Raw genomic sequence first — 15,113 nt, forward strand, 5'->3', positions numbered from 1 at the left:
AAATATTATTCTCTAATCTTTACTCTTCCTACTTAACTGAAACTCAGTTTCTATATTCCTTACAATTTTTCGTTCTGTAACCTCTGTTATGTTCTGTAATCTTTCAATTCCCTGTTTTGAACATTTCTTACCCCGTTTTGGAGTTCTTCTTCTAAAATTGTTTGCCTTTTTATACCTAACAAATGCACTTAACTTATTAATATTTGCTTTTATTATTACTAACTAATCTAGAACCCCCAGGATCTCCAAAAACACCAGAGCCTTGCCAATCTGATAACGACTGTCTGAATAACGAAGCGTGCTACATGGGCTTGTGCGAAAACCCTTGCTTATTTGACGGCGTTTGTGCAGAAACTGCTACCTGCCAGGCTAAAATGCATCGTCCCATTTGCACATGTCCACCTGGACACGAGGGTAACCCGACTATCAAGTGCACCGTGCTGGAGTCAAGTAAGGAATACAAACTAATTTTTGCTTCTTTGCCAATTATTTTGTTTATAACGACAGTTGTGCAAACTAAACAAACCATCCATTTTCTTCTGATATCATGCCAAAGCATAAAACGCATTTGTATCATTAATTTGCACTTTCAATTTCTCTGATTATTTCCATCACGAGCATGGAAATTATCGTTCATGTATGTTATGTATATATTTGCACATTTCTCACAAATTTCAAAATACTTTCTTTACATATTTTGCACCATTCAGTACAATGCACCACAAATGATGAATGTTCACTTACGGAAGCCTGTGTTGGAAACGTGTGTCAAAGACCGTGCGATGTAAAGAACACTTGCACGGCGAATGCAGTTTGCATCAATACCAATCATGGTACTGATTGCAGTTGCATCGACGGATATCATGGAAACGGTTTTGTACAATGCGTACCAGGTAGGATATATTACAGCTCACAGTTAAACGGTTATGTTTTGCTGCATTGGACAACCAATACTTATTAGCATAAGTTAACTTTTCAGTAACGACTGTAGGTTCAGTGTGCCAGTACAACGAAGATTGTCCGCCCGATAAGCTTTGCGATCGGTTGAATCGCATCTGCATCAATCCTTGCCAAGCCGACTCTTGTGGCGACAATGCAGAGTGTTTTGCAGTGAATCATGGAATTGATTGCCGCTGTCGGGCAGGGTACGTTGGTAATGCTTACATTGAGTGTACACAGCACCAAGGGTGTCTCTCGGATCGGCAGTGCAACGACAATGAAGCTTGTATCCAGGGCCGCTGCTCATCACCTTGCCAGTGTGGACCGAATGCTATGTGCGATGTGAAACGGCATAAAGCCGTGTGCCGTTGCCCACCGGGATACGGTGGTAATGCGCGCACTGGATGCAATCCGCCAAGCAATCCGTGTGAACCAAACCCATGCGGAATCAATGCAATGTGTGAAATCGACAATGGCAGCCCGGTGTGTTTCTGTCCGCGCGGATTAACTGGAAATCCATTCAAGAATTGCAGTAAGTATATTTAGCGAAATTGTTCGCCAGTAAACACACTCTTGCGTTGACATTAACTTACCAAATGAAATACAACTCTTTTTTACCAGTTCCTGAAGGAAATGAGTGCACACCAAATCCATGCGGACCCAACTCGGGATGTCGCAAAATCAACGGTAAACCGACGTGCTTCTGTCTGCCCGAGTTTGAAGGAAATCCACCCCAGACGCCATGTACGCTGCCACAAAACCCGTGTGTCCCGTCACCGTGCGGGCCCAACACTCAGTGCACAATACTGAGCAATGGGTATGCAAAATGCACATGTGTGCCAGGGTACATTGAAAGTCCCAACACGATCCGTGGCTGTGTGGAACCGTCAAGCCCGTGCGATCCGAATCCCTGCGGCTTTGGAGCGATCTGCGACGCAACGCGCAATCCCGTATGCTACTGTCCAGATTCGATGATAGGCAATCCCTATCGTAATTGCCTCGAGCCAGTTATGACACCGGAGCTATGTCAACCGGGACCATGCGGTGCGAATGCGGATTGCTATGTCGCAGAAGGCAGGGAGCAGTGTTACTGCAAGCCAAACTTTATCGGTGATCCGTATGGAGGATGCGTTGAGCAGCCACGGTCTGTATGCGAACCGAATCCCTGCGGTCCGGGAGCCGAGTGTGTGCTGCTGGTAGATGGGGCACCGGGATGCCGATGCCCACCAGGGCTTAGCGGCGATCCGACGACAACGGGATGCCATGCGTTCGAATGCTTGAGCGATGATCAGTGTGCTGCGGACAAGGCTTGCATCGGGCTGCGATGTGCTGATCCGTGTCCGGGATCGTGTGGCGCGGGAGCGCATTGTCGTGTCGAGAAACATCATCCAGTGTGCTTCTGTGACGCTGGTTTAACAGGCAATCCCGCCGTACAGTGCTACAGCTTAGATGAACGGCCTCGCGATGCTTGCAACCCCAGCCCGTGCGGTGCAAATGCTCGTTGTAGCGTGAGGAACAAACGGCCAGTGTGCAAGTGCCTAACGAACTACCATGGAGATCCGCGTAAAGGTTGTAAGCCTGAGTGTGACATCAATTCTGATTGCACACCGGACAAGTCTTGCGTCAACCATAAGTGTGTATCGCCGTGTGCATTGGGCACGGTGTGCGGCGTGAACGCAGAATGTAGCGTTAATTATCACACACCGATGTGTAAGTGTCCTTCGGGATATACGGGCGATGCGTTCGTGCAGTGCGTGCCGATACCGGAGGATCGCAACATGACCAGACAACCGTGCTCGTCGGATCCGTGCGGTCCGGGAGAGGTTTGTTCAATATATGGTAACGATGTCGCTCTGTGCGATCCGTGCGTAGCTCCGGATGCAATACATAATCCCCGATGCCGACCTCAGTGTGTGCTGAACACGGATTGTCCGTTCAATATGGCATGCCTGCAGTCGGAATGTCGAGATCCCTGCCCGGGATCGTGTGGATACAACGCACTGTGCACCGTCGAGCGTCACCGACCAGTATGCTACTGTCTGCCGGAGATGTATGGAAACCCTTACGAACAGTGTAAGCCACAGGAGAGTCCACGGGAAACGTGCGATAGTATTCGCTGTGGAGCAAACACGCAATGCAAACAGCAGAATGGCGTCTTGGCTTGTGTATGTAAAAAGAACTACTACGGAGATCCTTTGATAGGCTGCCGACCAGAATGCGTTGTTAACACGGATTGTCCGATCAGTAAGGCGTGCGTAAATTCACGCTGCGTCGATCCGTGCGTAGATGCGTGCGGGGTGAGCGCGCAGTGCAAAGTGGTTAATCATTTGCCGATTTGCTTCTGTCCGCCCACCCACACCGGTGATGCGCTGGTTGCATGCACGGAACGAACGTACCTTCCACCGGACAATACACCGTGCGACCCGAACCCCTGCGGACCGAACAGTAAATGCCGTACTACACCCGATGGGTACGCCATTTGCTCGTGCTTACCGGGGTATCGTGGAGTGCCACCCGCCTGCCAAGCCGAATGTATGATCAATGCAGAGTGTCCGCAGAACAAGGCGTGTATCAATCTAAAGTGTGCCGACCCATGTCCGGGTACGTGCGGCGTCGGTGCACGCTGCGAAGTGCTGAATCACAATCCGATCTGCAGCTGTGGAGCCAACCAGCAGGGAGATCCGTTTGTGATCTGCGAGGCACGACAAAACGAACCACCAGTGGAGCAGAAGAATCCCTGCGATCCATCGCCCTGCGGACCGAACTCAATTTGTCAGGTACGTGGTCGACGGCCGGTGTGTTCGTGTCAGCCGAACTTTATCGGTTCTCCGCCGGCCTGCCGCCCGGAGTGTGTACTAAGCTCCGAATGTCCCCAGGACAAAGCGTGCATCAACGAGAAGTGTCAAAATCCATGCGCTAACGCGTGCGGTGCTAATGCTGACTGTCACATCGTGGCACATTCTGCGTTCTGTAGCTGCCGTGCTGGATTTGAAGGAGATGCTTTCATTGGATGTTCTGCAGTGCCGAAGGACACACCGAAGGATGTGTGCTATCCGAACCCGTGTGCAGAAAATGCGGTATGTAGTGAGCACAATGGCGCCGCCAAGTGTACCTGCATCACGCCGTACCTGGGAGATCCGTACAATACGGGATGTCGACCGGAGTGCGTACTGAACTCGGACTGTCCCAGCCACACGGCGTGCATCAATCAACACTGTCGCGATCCGTGCCCGGGTGTGTGCGGTACGAACGCGGACTGTACCGTGGCCAATCACATTCCGGTGTGCGAATGCAGTCGCGGATACGTAGGTGATCCGTTCCGTGGCTGTCGTCGGGAAGTACCACCACCAGTGGCACCGAAAGATCCGTGTGCGTCCTGTCCATCGAACAGCGTATGTCGAGTAGTAGGAGGCCGACCAACATGTTCCTGTCCGGAGGGATACCGCGGAACACCGCCAGCATGCAGGCCGGAATGCTCAAGCAGTGAAGAATGCCCGCACGACCGCAGCTGTATTAACCTGAAGTGTGCCGATCCGTGCCCTGGGCTGTGCGGTATAAACGCGCAATGCCAAGTGATCAATCACAAACCGTTTTGCAGTTGTCAGCGTGACATGATTGGTAATCCGTTCGAACAGTGTTATCCGAAACCGGCGGAAACAGTGCATCCATGTCAGCCAAGCCCGTGTGGCGCGTACTCGGAATGCCGTGAGATTGACAATCGTGCAGTGTGTACGTGTGCTGCTGGTATGCTCGGAACACCACCGAACTGCAGACCGGAGTGCGAAACAGATCAAGACTGTCCGTCGAATCGAGCGTGCTTCAATCAGAAGTGCCGTGATCCCTGTGTGGGCTCCTGTGGATACAATGCGCAGTGCAGCACCCGTAACCATCGACCCGAGTGTTATTGTGTTGATGGGTTCGAAGGGGATCCGTACAGTGGTTGCAATCCAGTCGGTAAGTCGTTATTCCCTTATCTCCCATATATCAGGCTTTTATACCAGACATTCGTCAACAAATCACAATCTAATGCAAATATCCACGCCAGAACTGATCGATTGATCGGTGACCGTCCATTAACAAAGCAAATGAATAATTCAATGTTACTATTCCTAAACGATGACCTAATGTTATACATTTTTCGTAGCTATTAAACGGGACGAAATAATTGACCCATGCAATCCGTCCCCTTGCGGGTCGAACGCGATCTGCAAGGATCGAAACGGTGCTGGTTCTTGTAAATGCATGCCCAATTATTTCGGTGATCCATACGTCAACTGCCGACCGGAATGTGTTCAAAGTTCGGAATGTCCGTCTACCAAGGCATGCGTCAACATGCGCTGCATTGACCCATGTCTTGGCACGTGCGGGCTTAACAGTGAATGTCGTGTACATAACCATTCGCCGTACTGTAGCTGTAGTCCTGGTTATACGGGCAATCCATCACAGGCTTGCCGTCCTATCGTGGTAGAAAGTAAGATACGTTCCGTAGAACCTGTCCTATCACTCTCTCTCTCTCTCTCTCTCTCTCTCTCTCTCTCTTCTCTCTCGGTAAATGGAACCATTTGTACTAATGTGTATTATACACACCCTCTGTCTCGTATTCTTCTCTTCCATCTTTTGCACGAACCGGTATGGTTTCGCACTATCTTTCATCTGTAATATTAGATCTCCCTGCCCGTCATCCGATAGACCCCTGTTCACCATCTCCGTGTGGTCCGTACAGCATATGCAGGGTGCTGGACGGTCATCCGGTTTGCTCATGCCAAATCAGTTGTTCAGGCGTTCCACCCAATTGTCGTCCAGAATGTCTCATAAACGCAGAATGCCCTCGCGACAGAACATGTATCAATCAACGATGCATCGATCCGTGCCCGGGTACGTGCGGAATGAATGCACGGTGCCGCGTGGTAAATCACAATCCAATTTGCAGCTGTAACGCTGGATTTATCGGTGATCCATTTGTGCAGTGCTCACCGGAGCCAAGTAAGATATTGGCCAATGGCCACCACGCAAGCTACTTGCCTAGCATTAAACCCTGTTGCTTTTCGCTTAGTGCAATTGCTGCTTTCTTCCCTCGTGGAATGTGATTTTCTGATTGTTCAACATTGTTTTCCCGTTTTCTTCAACTCCAATTCCTCACCACTGTGCTTATGGTCGGTACAGCACAACCGATATTGGAGGAAGAGTACAGGAATCCGTGTCAGCCGTCACCGTGTGGAGTGAACTCCGTGTGCAAAGTACACAACAATCGAGCTGTGTGCTCGTGTCTGCCCAACTACGTGGGTCGTCCGCCAAGCTGTAGACCCGAATGTGCGGTAGACTCGGAATGTCCCATGAATTTGGCTTGCATTAATGAAAAGTGCCGCAATCCTTGTCTTGGATCGTGTGGAGTTAATACCGAATGCGCTGTAGTAGCTCACAAACCTTTGTGCAGTTGCACACCAGACTACAGTGGAGATCCTTTTGCTGGATGCAGCATTATTCCGAGTAAGCCATCTACAGCTGCAGCATACAAATTTGCTTGACGCAAACAGCGCTCAATTGAAATGAAAATAACAACTGCTTTAAAGGCTTAAGAAGCTAATCAAATTTGATGTAATATGCATAAAAATTGAATATGCTTAAGATCCTTATTTATGGAGTTAACATTTAACTTTTTTATTGGCAATATGGATAAAACCCAACACAATTTCACTTCCATTGCACTACACACAAACGCGCACACTGGTATACACTATCGTTTGATGAAACTTCATTCAGAGGCTTTTAACAGAAGTTTAATCACTACACACTACATGCAGCTTTACTGGAGGATTATCTTTTTCGCAAATATAACACATGTTAATGTATTGTTCCAAATTAATTCGAGGGAAGTTTGAACAAAACAATACAGTCCCTACACAGCTACAATAAGTAACAAATAACAACACACTGTATTAGCAGTGTTGCAAAACAACTGCTCAAACGGCAAACGTTTAGTTTTGAACAAATAAAACAATTATGCATTTGCAGCTTTGATGAATGAAGCCCATTGCAGATCTTGCGCTTCAAGCTTTTATTAGTTTTTTAACATTAACTTTGACAAATTCTCTCTCACCTATTTCATTCGATTTACAGTCGTACAACAAGAAACTCCTATGCCATGTAATCCGAGCCCATGCGGAGCAAATGCTATCTGCAAGGAGCGCAATGGTGCGGGATCATGCACTTGTGCGCCGGAATATTTCGGCGATCCATACGTTGGGTGTCGTCCGGAGTGTGTAATGAACAGCGACTGTCCTAGAACACGAGCATGTATAAACAACAAATGTCAAGATCCGTGCCCAGGAACGTGCGGAGTAAATGCCGAGTGCCATGTTGTGAAGCACGCTCCAAGTTGCGTTTGCTTGACAGGATTTATAGGGAACCCGTTCACGGAGTGTAGACCTCAGCCGGAAAGTAAGATATCGTTTGCAACCATAAAATTGTTTCATAAACAACCGTGTTTGGAACACGTTTTAACCGTTTTGGTAATTTTTTCCCTCATTTAAACCATTTTTCGAATGCTTCGCGCAGTTCGAGATGAGCCTGTAGTTCAACCATGCCAACCGTCACCATGCGGCCCGAACAGCGTGTGTCGCGTGCTGAACAATCATGCCGTATGCACATGCAAGCAGAATTATATTGGTTCACCACCCAACTGTCGTCCAGAGTGTGTGGTCAGCTCGGAGTGTCCGCTAGACAAATCATGCGTTAAGACCAAGTGTGTGGATCCTTGTCCAGGCACATGCGGTTTCAATGCACGATGCCAAGTAGTGAACCACAATCCTATCTGCAGCTGCAAGGCTGGCTTTACAGGAGATCCATTCGTACGGTGTATACCGGAAGAACGTAAGAATTGTTTGCCGCATGTTGCTACGTGTATTTCACAGAATCAATACAATACTCCCTCTCTCCCATCGAACGCTTTTTTTCAACGTGCAGGTCGTCCTGTCGTACAGGAAACCCCTACCGATCCTTGCATTCCGTCTCCCTGTGGACCAAATTCTCAATGCAAGGCCGTTGGTCATACGGCGGCCTGTTCTTGTCTGCCAAATTATATCGGACGCGCACCGAACTGTCGCCCCGAGTGTACTTCCAACTCTCAGTGTACGCCGATGAAGGCGTGCATCAATGAACGCTGTGGTGACCCTTGTCCAGGATCTTGTGGCTCTAATGCGCTCTGCACAGTCCAAAACCATCAGCTCAACTGTCGTTGCATTGAAGGATACGAAGGCGATCCATATACCTCATGTAACCCTGTTATAAGTAAGAATTACGTTTGCAAAACCCGTACCCTAGAGTGAGGGCCGCCATTCTGACTGTATTTTTTTTCTCTCTCCTTTTTGGGATGAATTCTAACGTTAACGCAACTCTAGTACACCGTGAACCAGAAATAGTAGATCCCTGCAATCCATCCCCGTGTGGCATAAACGCGGAATGTAATGTACGCAACAACGCAGGTTCCTGCACTTGTGTGAAGGATTACTACGGTGATCCTTATCACGAGTGCCGGCCTGAGTGTATGCTCAGCTCGGACTGTCCGAATACTCGGGCATGTTTGAACAACAAATGCGTCGATCCGTGCCCGGGCATGTGTGGTCTGAACGCGGAATGCTTCGTCATGAACCATTCGCCTTCTTGCTCTTGCCTGCCGGGCTACACTGGAAACCCATCACAAGCATGTCGCGAGATACCGAAACGTAGGTGTTTTGTTATACTTGCTGCTAGAAAGCCAAGGTCTTTAATGTTCACTATCATTTGTTCCTCCCTCCCCTTCGGCACTACAGAAATCGAACACACTCCTATCGATCCATGTCGTCCGTCGCCCTGTGGCCCGTACAGCCAGTGCCGCAATGTGAACGAACATGCCGTCTGTTCGTGTCAGGCCAATTACATTGGTTCGCCACCGGCTTGCCGTCCAGAATGTACTGTTAGCTCCGAATGTGCACTGGATAAGGCTTGTATCAAGCAGTCGTGCTTGGATCCGTGTCCTGGTACGTGCGGTTTTAACGCTCGTTGTACGATGATCAATCACAATCCTATCTGTAGCTGTCCCTCCGGTTTTACCGGAGATCCATTCGAACGATGTGTGCCAGAAGAAAGTAAGCTTTCCTCCTTTTTTGCTATACACCGCATCGAAATGCGCAAATTTGCCACGGTCAATAATTTTCGCTCGTCCTTTCGTCCATCCGCTGCTCCGTTTCTAGAACAAGTGGTTCAAGCTGAACCTACGAACCCCTGCCTTCCATCGCCGTGCGGACCAAATTCACAGTGCCGAGCTGTCGGAAACGTGCCGGCTTGCTCGTGCTTGCCCAACTATGTTGGTCGAGCTCCGAACTGCCGGCCCGAATGTACGATCAATGCGGAATGCTCTGGTAATCTTGCCTGCGTCAATGAAAAGTGCGCCGACCCATGCCCGGGATCGTGCGGCCCTAATGCTGTTTGTCGCGTGATTGAACATTCGCCTTCCTGCTCCTGCCAAACCGGATATACGGGAGATCCTTTCTCCGGCTGTACAGTTATTCCTTGTAAGATTTCTTTTCACTTTCCTACTATCTTCTACTGCTTCTTTTCATGCACTGTGTGTGAAGTATTGTGAAAGCATAATCCAAACCTTCATATGACAGGACAATGAATTATACTTTCACGATTCTCATGCCCTCCCTATATCTATGTACAAATTGTTTGCATGAGTATGTGTAACAAAAAAATTGGCTCGCGGTTTTTGCGAAGCTGTTCCAGATACACAAGACATATCAAGCAGAATCAGCCAACGCAAAAATCACATACATGTGAGCCTGTACATAAATGTATGTATTTTAAACATTAGTTGCTTAGAATAGTTTTAATTTCTGTGAATGAGCTTATGTGTGTGTGAGTGTGTGTGTTATTTATGTTTATTATAACATGTACAATCTATTTTTATGGTGTGGAACAATCTTCTATGTATATACCTTTCTTCTTGTAGTAACACCTGTTCGCGAAGAATCTAGAAACCCATGCAACCCTTCGCCCTGTGGATCGAACGCGGTATGCAAGGAACGGAACGGTGCTGGATCATGTACATGTCTGCCGGATTACTTTGGCGATCCGTACAGTGGCTGTCGACCGGAGTGTGTTACCAACAGCGACTGCCCTCGTGTGAGGGCTTGCGTGAATAATAAGTGCGCTGACCCTTGCCCGGGTGTTTGCGGTATTGACGCAGAATGTTATGTAGTCAATCACTCGCCAAGTTGTGCTTGCCGACCAGACTATACCGGTGATCCGTTCACGCAATGTCGTCCACCAGAGCAACCTAGTAAGACTATTCGTTGAGCTTTTCACTCGTTAGGGTGTTGCTTTTATTTCCTTGCAGTGTTTCTTACCACTGAAATCCATATGTTTTGTCCATTTTGCCATTATTTTAGAACAAAATGAACCGATCAATCCATGCACTCCGTCTCCATGTGGTCCTAATAGTATCTGCCGCGAATCGAATGGGCATGCCGTTTGCACGTGCCAGGCCAGTTTTATCGGAACGCCACCAAACTGCCGACCGGAATGTATCGTCAGCTCGGAGTGCGCTCTTGATAAGGCTTGCATTGGCCAAAAGTGTAACGATCCATGTCCTGGTACTTGCGGGCAGAATGCACGTTGCCAAGTGGTTAATCATAACCCAATCTGTAGCTGTTCACTTGGCTTCACCGGAGATCCGTTTGTTCGATGCGTACCAGTCGAAAGTAAGCATCCTGAACCATATCGACAGAATGCTAGCATTCTGGAACGATATAGATGTGATTGTACCAATCAACTTCATGCACAACTGTTCTTTTCCTTCATATACAAACTTTCTTTTCCCAATGCTTTTTTGCTCTTCGCTCTTTTCATCTGTTTATCTTGCTTTGTCGCTTTCTTGCTCTCTACTCTTATCGCCTTACTCTTCAACCAATGACCGCGCTGTAGAAGCTCCGGTCGTACAAGATCCCGTAGATCCATGCGTTCCATCACCTTGTGGGCCAAACTCCGTCTGCCGAGCTATTGGGTCGACACCTGCATGTTCTTGTTTGCCAAACTACATCGGCCGAGCACCAAACTGCCGTCCAGAGTGCATGCTCAATGCCGAATGTCCAGCCACGTTGGCATGTGTAAACGAACGATGTACTAACCCTTGTGTAGGATCTTGTGGTATTAACGCACGGTGTACAGTAGTGAAACACAATCCGATCTGTGAGTGTGAGGCTGGATTTACCGGAGATCCGTTCTCTGTCTGTACAGAAATTGTTCCCAGTAAGCATTATTCACTTTTAAAACATTTGCAGATGTTTTTTTACTCAAATAATACATTCATCGAAAAACTTACTCGTTGGATGCACGTTTGATCGTCCACCAACTATGATTTTCTCAAAACATCAAGGAATTTTATAATAATTTTTCTCTTTGTTAATTTTACCTCACCAGTACGTGACGTGGAACCGGTCAATCCATGCAATCCATCGCCGTGCGGTGCCAATGCAGTATGTAAAGAAAGAAATGGAGCTGGATCGTGTACTTGTATGCCAGAATATTTCGGTGACCCATACACAGGATGCCGTCCGGAATGTGTACAGAACACAGACTGCGAAAAGTCGAAGGCATGCATGAACAACAAATGCCGCGATCCGTGTCCAGGTGTTTGCGGGTTGAATGCTGAATGTGTCGTTCAAAACCACAGTCCCGTATGCTTCTGCTTAGAAGGATACACAGGTGATCCGGCCAGTACCTGTACTTTGGCCGAGATTGTAACCGAGCGTCCTAAGACTCCTGGATGCCAACCATCACCGTGCGGACCAAACAGTCAATGTCGAGAAATCAATGGACATCCAGTGTGCTCCTGCTTGGCGGGTTACATTGGAACGCCACCGATGTGTCGTCCGGAATGCGTCGTCAGTTCGGAGTGTAGTCAGGATCGCGCCTGCGTAAACAAGAAATGTGTAGATCCATGCCCAGGAACGTGTGGTGCCGAGGCACGGTGTCAAGTTGTTAATCACAATCCAATATGTAGCTGTCCTCCCGGGTTTACTGGAGATCCATTCGTGCAGTGCGCAAAGAAAGAAGAACAGAAGGACATTACTCCTGTAAATCCTTGTGTGCCTTCGCCATGCGGGCCTAATTCAAACTGTCGAACTGTTGGCAGTCAGCCTGCCTGTTCATGCGCCGCCAACTATATAGGACGACCGCCGAACTGTCGACCGGAGTGCACCAGAGACGCCGAATGTCCAAGTAATTTGGCATGTCAGAACGAAAAATGTGTGGATCCTTGCGTGGCTGGTTGTGGATTTAATGCAGTTTGCCGAGTCATCAATCATAAGCCAGTTTGTACATGTGACGAAGGTTTCGAAGGAAATCCGCTAGAACAATGTAGTCGCATTCTGCCGCGTAAGTACTCCAAAGTATTACATACACAATCAAATAATTAATTAACGTTACTAATGCTAATGAATTATTTATTATCTGTTGAATATATTTTCTGATACAGCTACAACAGAGAGGCTAACACCTTGTACTCCTTCGCCATGTGGACCTAACGCTGAATGCCGAGAACGGAACAATGCTGGAGCATGTTATTGCCTAACGGGCTATGAAGGCAATCCGTATGATGTCTTTTCGGGTTGTCGTCGTGAATGTGACGTGAATGCTGATTGTCCAGACAAACTGGCATGCGTACAGTATAAATGTGTCGATCCATGTCCAGGTGTTTGTGGTGCTCAAGCATTGTGTGAAATTCAAAATCATGTACCAACATGCATTTGTCCCGAAGGTACAGTTGGTGATCCTTTTGTACAGTGCAATCTACGGATGGCAGATCCAGTTACACCTGCAGCACCTATGTGTGACAAGTATACATGCGGTCCAAATAGTATTTGCCGTATACAAAATGGTGTTGCTGTTTGTAAATGTCAGCCAGATATGGTTGGTAGCCCACCAAACTGTCGACCAGAATGCCAGCAAAATAGTGACTGTGAGGTCAACCGGGCTTGCGTTAATTTGAAGTGCATAGATCCATGCCCCGGTTCGTGCGGACAAAATGCCAACTGTAACATCATCAACCATAACCCAATATGTAGCTGTGCTCCTGGATTCACCGGTGATCCATTCACTCGATGTTACAAAGAAATTATAACTACCTCAACAACAGAGGCTCCAAGAGCATTGTGCACACCATCACCATGTGGACCAAATGCTGAATGTAAAGTTATCGGCGACCGAGAGGCATGTTCCTGTTTACCAGGTTATATAGGAGCACCGCCAAGCTGTAGGCCAGAGTGTATTTTAAGCACGGAATGTGCTGATAACCAAGCATGCATCAGGCAAAAGTGTGAGGATCCTTGTCCGGGATCTTGTGGTCTGAATGCAAAATGTTCTGTATCGCGACATACGCCAAGCTGCAGTTGTGATGCTGGATTTACCGGAGATCCATTTACAGGTTGTCAAGCCATAATTGGTAAGTACTTAAACATTTTTAATATACTGCTTTCTCACTCTGTTATGCATATTATCACATATTGCTTGTATGTATAGTATTGCTATATTTATAAATGTTAGGCACAGTTTCTGTCACTGAACACAGTTGCATAACATTCTCTTATATCTTGTTTACGCTTGACTGTGTTAAGATCAAACAATGTATCGCTCGTTGGTAAATATAGAATCTAAATTTTGCATTAATCTGACATTAAATTTTGCATTTTGACATATAGCTACTAATAGACAGTCATCAATTTATATTTTCACATCTCGAGATTTGACATATCGAAAATTTTAATATCTATAAAATCTATGTAAAAAAAAACTGATGTCAACATTTTTGTCATACTGTACAAAAATGGAACTGTGTGAAGAAATCAGAAAAATTCCAATATTGTAAGCAAAGTTATGCATATAAATAAGAGATTTTGATGGATAAATATGATAAAGCTTGGGACAATGGTTTGAGGAAAAGCTTCAAGCTTCCGCTTCTTTATAGAGAATTCACAAAGGTAAGTTATTGAATTCTCCAACTATACCCACGCATGCAGCATCCTAAAAACAAAATTTATCACCCAAAATTGCAAAATAAAACACACGCTACGCTAAGGTATACAATTGCTTTCAAATCGCCAAAAAGTGCAAAGCTGCTTGGAGCTTTCCGGGATACAGAAAAAGTCTTCACATGAACTTATAAAATAAGGGAAAGGTCACAAAACTACAACGCAATGTTTGGTTTCAAAACTTCCAGAGGATGTTCCAGTATTGCACCCATGTAATCCTAGCCCATGCGGAGCCAACGCTCAATGTAGGGAACAAAACGGTGCTGGAGCATGCACATGTATTGAGGATCATTTTGGAAACCCTTACGAAGGATGCCGTCCAGAGTGTGTGCTCAATTCCGACTGCCCATCGAACAGGGCTTGCGTTAGGAACAAATGTCAAGACCCTTGCCCAGGAACCTGTGGTCAGAATGCTGACTGCCAGGTCGTCAATCACCTGCCCTCTTGTACCTGTTTCCCCGGATACGAAGGAGATCCGTTCCGATATTGTAACATTCAACAAAGAGAACGTAAGGAACCCTTTGCCCACTTCTTCGCCTGTTGCGTGCTTATGACCTTGCTTCACTCGACCAAGCTTAGTTCGACAATCATAGATCTCCGCTGACCCGCCCTGTTCTTGGACAACCTCGACAAAACACACAAAATACGAACGATCGACCTTACCACTCCCTTTCCCCATGCATTGTTTTTCGCTGTATCTGTTGTTTGCGAAGCTTTGTTCAATCATACATTGTGTCTTCCATCCCTCACTACAGCGGTACAAGAGTATGTCAATCCTTGCCAACCGAGTCCCTGTGGTCCCAACAGTCAATGCCGAGAGGTTAACGGACAGGCCGTTTGCTCGTGTCTGCCCACTTATGTTGGTTCTCCTCCGGGATGTCGCCCAGAGTGTGTGGTGAGCTCGGAATGCGCCCTGGATAAGGCTTGTGTCAACCAGAAGTGCGTTGATCCGTGCCCTGGAACGTGCGGAACCAATGCTAGGTGCAACGTCAATAACCACAGCCCCATTTGCTCATGTCAATCAGGATTCACTGGTGATCCGTTCACGAGATGCTACCCCATACCACGTAAGATCCTCTCCTTTCGTTACACCCACGACGTATTTCT

General features: G+C 47.3%; 1 protein-coding gene across 29 annotated transcripts in view; it reads left to right on the forward strand.

Annotated features, from left to right (window-relative positions):
- LOC121597665 overlaps positions 1-15,113 on the forward strand; it is a 134,848-nt gene that overhangs the window by 91,639 nt on the left and 28,096 nt on the right. For 22 of the 29 annotated variants that reach the window (XM_041923587.1, XM_041923591.1, XM_041923613.1 and 19 more), the window contains 20 exons: positions 232-450; positions 711-893; positions 980-1,471; positions 1,561-4,893; positions 5,084-5,410; positions 5,605-5,922; positions 6,103-6,426; positions 7,057-7,377; positions 7,495-7,809; positions 7,903-8,226; positions 8,337-8,660; positions 8,748-9,062; positions 9,168-9,488; positions 9,929-10,258; positions 10,368-10,679; positions 10,903-11,226; positions 11,398-12,354; positions 12,455-13,420; positions 14,195-14,515; positions 14,762-15,073. In XM_041923587.1, coding sequence (XP_041779521.1) covers positions 232-450; positions 711-893; positions 980-1,471; positions 1,561-4,893; positions 5,084-5,410; positions 5,605-5,922; positions 6,103-6,426; positions 7,057-7,377; positions 7,495-7,809; positions 7,903-8,226; positions 8,337-8,660; positions 8,748-9,062; positions 9,168-9,488; positions 9,929-10,258; positions 10,368-10,679; positions 10,903-11,226; positions 11,398-12,354; positions 12,455-13,420; positions 14,195-14,515; positions 14,762-15,073 — 10,638 coding nt within the window. The remainder of the gene's footprint in view (positions 1-231; positions 451-710; positions 894-979; positions 1,472-1,560; positions 4,894-5,083; positions 5,411-5,604; positions 5,923-6,102; positions 6,427-7,056; positions 7,378-7,494; positions 7,810-7,902; positions 8,227-8,336; positions 8,661-8,747; positions 9,063-9,167; positions 9,489-9,928; positions 10,259-10,367; positions 10,680-10,902; positions 11,227-11,397; positions 12,355-12,454; positions 13,421-14,194; positions 14,516-14,761; positions 15,074-15,113) is intronic. The other 7 variants (XM_041923605.1, XM_041923611.1, XM_041923607.1 and 4 more) reach the window with 6 other exon arrangements.

This window comes from Anopheles merus, chromosome 3R, assembly GCF_017562075.2.
Source record: "Anopheles merus strain MAF chromosome 3R, AmerM5.1, whole genome shotgun sequence".
NCBI lineage: Eukaryota > Metazoa > Arthropoda > Insecta > Diptera > Culicidae > Anopheles > Anopheles merus.